The 4,998-nt window shown below is 36.5% G+C and overlaps 1 protein-coding gene across 1 annotated transcript; it reads right to left on the bottom strand.

Moving 5' to 3' along the window:
* Positions 1-2,688: 2,688 nt before the first annotated feature.
* On the bottom strand, positions 2,689-4,068 carry LOC132204785 (trypsin alpha-4-like). Its single transcript, XM_059633550.1, has 7 exons — positions 3,989-4,068; positions 3,774-3,927; positions 3,544-3,715; positions 3,313-3,479; positions 3,148-3,249; positions 2,948-3,087; positions 2,689-2,892 (listed from the first exon to the last, which is right to left on the bottom strand). The coding sequence occupies exons 1-7, from the start codon at positions 4,037-4,039 to the stop codon at positions 2,719-2,721; spliced, it is 960 nt and encodes a 319-aa protein (XP_059489533.1). The 5' UTR covers positions 4,040-4,068; the 3' UTR covers positions 2,689-2,718.
* Between the last annotated feature and the right edge of the window lie 930 nt (positions 4,069-4,998).

The following is a 4,998-nucleotide window of genomic DNA, read 5'->3' as shown; positions in this document are numbered from 1 at the left end:
GGTCATGCATCTGATAACTTATCACGCCCATTCCAACTAACGGAGAATTAATTTCGGACCCGTCTCATTAGCAGCATGGGGCACTCGAATCTGCACGGTCGGATGAATCAAAACGTGCTGCAAATTTGGAATATTTTCAAATAAGAAGAAGTTTATTGGCAATTTCTGCCCTAATCAGGATACATCATAAAAATATTGAAGTAAAAACTACAAAAATCGGAGAGAAGAGTGAATAAATTTGCCTCTAAAGCCTTTCTGAAAAAATGGAGTAAAAAAAATATCGCCACTGTCAAAGTTTCGAAATGTTGGAATAACAGAGAACGCGGGGTGGTCGTTGTTGAGAGGGAAATTACCACTCAGTCACGCATCGTGACGCGCGGGGGTGTTTGTCAGGTGTCGATTTTTGTTTTCTTTGCGTTGGCAGGTAATTTGGGGTCCGCACCTTTGAAATTCATCTCTCACTCTATTTTCGCTCCACATCTCACTGTTTACTCAACGCATATTTTCACGGATTGGGGGAAGAAAGTGAAACTTCGGGGACTGATTGTGAATGAATGAATGGGTCAGAACACCTGCACTTTGACGCTCGGGAAGAGAATAAAACTGCCTTGAAACCTGCAGTGAAATTTAAACTCAATATTATGAAGCAGACGAATCTTATTTAATTTTATTGTAAAAATTTTCGACCGTAATTCGTAATAAAATTGAATCAAAGAATTATTTATTAAAATAATATATATGATCTTAAAAAATGTCAAAAAAATTTAAGAAATAAATTAATATTAAAAATTACAATTTATTCGTTAAAATTTTTTCATATAAAAAGAATTATTAAAATAATAATAATACATAATTTAAAAAAATAATAAATGAAAAAATAATTTAATAAACTTTTGGACTAACTAGAAATTACAATTTATGACGCTTGTTGGAACTCTCAACGCGTGGTCGAGCCCATATTCAGAAAGAGAGAAGGAGTTGATTGATTTCCAACAAGGGACTTCTTCAGGTGCCACATGCAGACGCGACCGGTGATTGTTGTTGTTATTTTTCCATTAATACCCCGAGAGACATGCAACGCGCTCCTCAGCGTGCGCTACAAAATCCACTAGAACATCGCATGAGAGCTCTATGAATGTATAATGCCTTCGCTCAGGGGCAGTGAAAAAAGATTGAAAAAGATCGAGTTAAATTGTTGTCCGCTTCTATACGTCTCATCAAATAATCTTTTTACCAAAAAGTTTCCCTTCTTTTAAATTGTAAGGCTATTTCTATAATTTTATTTTGCCTCATTTTCATACTTCATGATAGTGAAAAATAAAATTGATTTAATGAAATTGTCATTAATCTAAAGTCTACCAGATTTTAACGTTAAAAATTCTTGTATAAAAATAATTTTAATATATTCTGATTATCAAAGATATCCTATGAGATCGTAATTGAAATAGTAATGAGTAATGCAAAAATATAAATTTCATCAAAATTACTAGCGCCGATTTTTAGCCAATGAGACACGCTTAACAGTTGGTCACGTTAGCAGCAAAATATTCAAAAAGCTTTTGTATAGAGAAATCTGCATTATTCCAGTTTTTATTTTCGTGTCTAAAAGATAAAATCATTTTTATGGGCAAGCTTTTCCGCCACGAGCAGTTTGAAACAATGCTCAATGGCCTTGCAGAATCCCCCATTTTTCCACATCCACACTCATATTTGACTAGTTCCTGTGAAAATGGTGGGAAAGCAATTCTCATGCAGAATATTAAACTAATCGTTTATTCCATCGCATAAGCGTTTTTTTGTACAATTTATGTAAGATTGTTAACTGTTGCTTTATTTAGTGAAAAATAGAATTTTATTTACCAATTTGCTTCATTTGAATTTCCTTTGGAAAATTATTCAATCTAATTGGCAATGGGTGATCCAGCTTTAATTAGGAAACTGATGACTCTGGATATTAAAACTAAAAAGATCAGTATTTTTGTTAAGCTTATTTCTTGAGTTTTGTTTTCCTAGTTTGCCAACTTTGAACTGGTATATTTGCCCCGAGTATGACTAATTGAGTGAATATAATTTTAATTATTTATATTTTTCATACTTTAATTTTGAACCTTGGAATGAACTTTGCCTCGTTGGTGGAAACCTTATCTCGTCTTTAGTTAAGAATAAAGGAGTAGTGACCCTAAAAAGGAAACATGTGAGCAGGAAGCATTTTAATATTTTATAATTGCGTGTTTTTTTGACCTCGTTTTTTTGATTAAGTGCAATTAGTTTTATCTTCAACGTGAAAAGGAAAAATGTGAAAATGTTTCAACGTGACCCTTAAAATGTTTTTATACTTTTCTGGATTTAATGCCTGCTTTTCAAGCAAAATAGGCCCCAGAAATTTTAAAACTTCAATTCCAAGACTTTATTTATTAAACTCAAATGATTTTTCATAAATGATTTCAATTTGCAATATCGGAAGATAGAAATTTCGTTGCTTTATTACTACGGTCCGGGTGTTTTACGTGATGTGCGCAGTTTGAACCCTGCTCATGGTCTTGCTGGAATTTCCTCTTTTCTGCAACAATCACTACCTGTAACTGCGATATATAGCGAAAATTCGTGCTTTTAGACATTTCGCACCTTTTTCTATTTAATTTTTTAAATAATAAGACATAGTTTAGTTAATAATTCTAATGGGCCGAATTTTTATTTCTTTTGGAACATTCCACTCAATTACGGAGTGATAGCAATGCTGGTTTTTTGTCCGATCCAGCCAAGGAAACTGGTGACTCTGGAGTATCCAGCCGGGTAATTAGTGCACGATCTAATATGTCCAAACGAGACAATTCCAATCAGAGTCCACTTTCCGTCACTTTCCTTGTAAGCCAAGGGACCGCCACTGTCTCCCTAATTTATTGTTTTATTACCTCAAATGAATTAAACTTTGAATATCAAAACTTACACTGCAAATCGTTTTAGTCGAGGAAGCAGCAGTGCATATGATGGAGGAAATGATATATTTGGTGCCATAGGTTCTCGCACAGAGCGTATTAGTGATGGTTTTCAGAGCCACGTAGTACAAGTAGCTGCTGACGGGACCAGCTGAAATAATTATTCTTTACTTTCAGTGCTTCCTTTGAAAAAATAAATTCTTTATCGCACTGTTTTTATTTTGCCCGTAGCCACTCGCTTGCATAGTCAGACCAGCAAAGGTTGTGCTGGCTTGCGACTGCTTCGGAAGTCTGATGGCGTTAATGTAAGAATCTGCGAGAAATTTTTCAGTAATTTTAAATCTAAGTAAGCCTGCTTATAATTTTCAAAGAATACTCATTGGGAGTGCGCTTGGGCTTTTGATTACGGCGATATCGTTGAACAAATTGTTATCGTCGTATTGCTCGTGGACAGTGTACACCGTTGAGGTCACCGCCACTTCATTTGATTCAGCTTTATTGTAGTAGTCGATTCCTCCGGCGTAGATGACGGTGGATGTTGAGCTAGCAAATTGATTTAAATTTTTAAAATTAAGTCTTGTTGGAATACATCACAGATTTTACTTACTTAAAAAGACAATGCGCTGCAGTCACCACCCACAAGCTGGAAATAATCGATCCTCCACAAACCCAGGTGTTGTCAATGCTCAGCAAAACCTGCCACGGGATCTGCGTTTGAGTGGCTCTGGTGCCGCCGATGATTTGGGTCGAAACCTTTCCACCAGCAACTCCAGCAGTGTCTGTTTTTTTGAGGAAGATTTTTTGGCATATTTTGTCTATATAAATCAGTGAAGTTACCTGGTTGTGGTTCACCGTCGGTTTTTGGAACAAAATCGATCTTCGGCTTATTTGCGGGATTCTTCTCATAGTCGGCCAACTGTTTGTTGGTTGATTTGACCTCGGGCCGAGTTCGCGAGCGGTAGATAGGATTTTTAGCATCTTGTGCTGAAGTCTGAAGTTTTGAATGATGAAATAAATTTTGCCTCGTTGGCCCAATAATTTATCGCTCTCACCTGCAAGAGCAGAGCCCCAAACAAGACACATGTGTACAGGAAGCCTTTCATGATAGTATTGCACTGCTTGTTGGTTTGGCCCAACTTTTTATACTGGCTTCAACGTCCTTGAAAACTGACAGCATGTACGTGGAAAAAGGGAAAACGTCACTTTAATGTTTCCGGTTTCAAAGTTCGTGTCCAAAGAGAGTCACGTAGTCGAGCTTTTGTCGAAAAAATTAATTTTTGATGCAAAGTTCCACCGCAAAATTTGTTTCAAAACAACATAAATCAACCAAAAAGTAGACAGGATGGATTTCCCTCGCTTGCCATCTCTGACGCATGGAAAGTCCGCAGAAGTGTGGGAATGATTTTTTTTTTTTAATTTGATTCCATCATTTTGGCTGGGTAAATTTTTCCAATTAATATTTATTTAAATATCACCGGGAATTTTCAATCTAAATAATATGTCATTCATGCATAATATAATTCAAATTTAAAATAAGTAAATATAAAACACAATAATTTATAATTTTTGACTGTTAATTTTAAATAACCAATTAAATTTTTCACCGAATGGAGAAGTAATTTTATTATTTTTTTTTTTTGCACTGCCCCGCAGCCGAATCTCCAACGCACGCCACACAATATAATAATGACACCAACGTGAAAAGAGGAAAGAAAGAGTTAGTCGGTTGGGCTCGTACGCTGGAGATCCACCAGCGAGCAACCCACACCTCGAACAATAATGTATTCTTCACAGCCGTGTCAACCCTTTACCCTTCTTGCGCTTGATCTTTTTGTGTTTTTAAATTTTCATTTATGCATTTCTCCGCCGTCTCAGGTCAAAACCGTGGGCCGCGGAGCACGCACGCCGGCCCATCGCGGGTATTGTTCCCCATTCAGCAATCACTAATAATAATAATGAACGCCGATTCATAATTCAAATTTGGCTGCCACGCATAGCAAAGACCACCTGCGCGCGTATACATCGCAGAGACGCCGCGTTTATTATTCGAGCGACCAACTGC

The sequence above is a fragment of the Neocloeon triangulifer genome, unplaced genomic scaffold, assembly GCF_031216515.1.
Source record: "Neocloeon triangulifer isolate White Clay Creek 2 clone unplaced genomic scaffold, ASM3121651v1 ptg000022l, whole genome shotgun sequence".
Taxonomy (NCBI): Eukaryota; Metazoa; Arthropoda; class Insecta; order Ephemeroptera; family Baetidae; genus Neocloeon; species Neocloeon triangulifer.
Note: the sequence above shows the minus strand (reverse complement) of the source record. Positions and strands in the feature narration are given on the sequence as shown.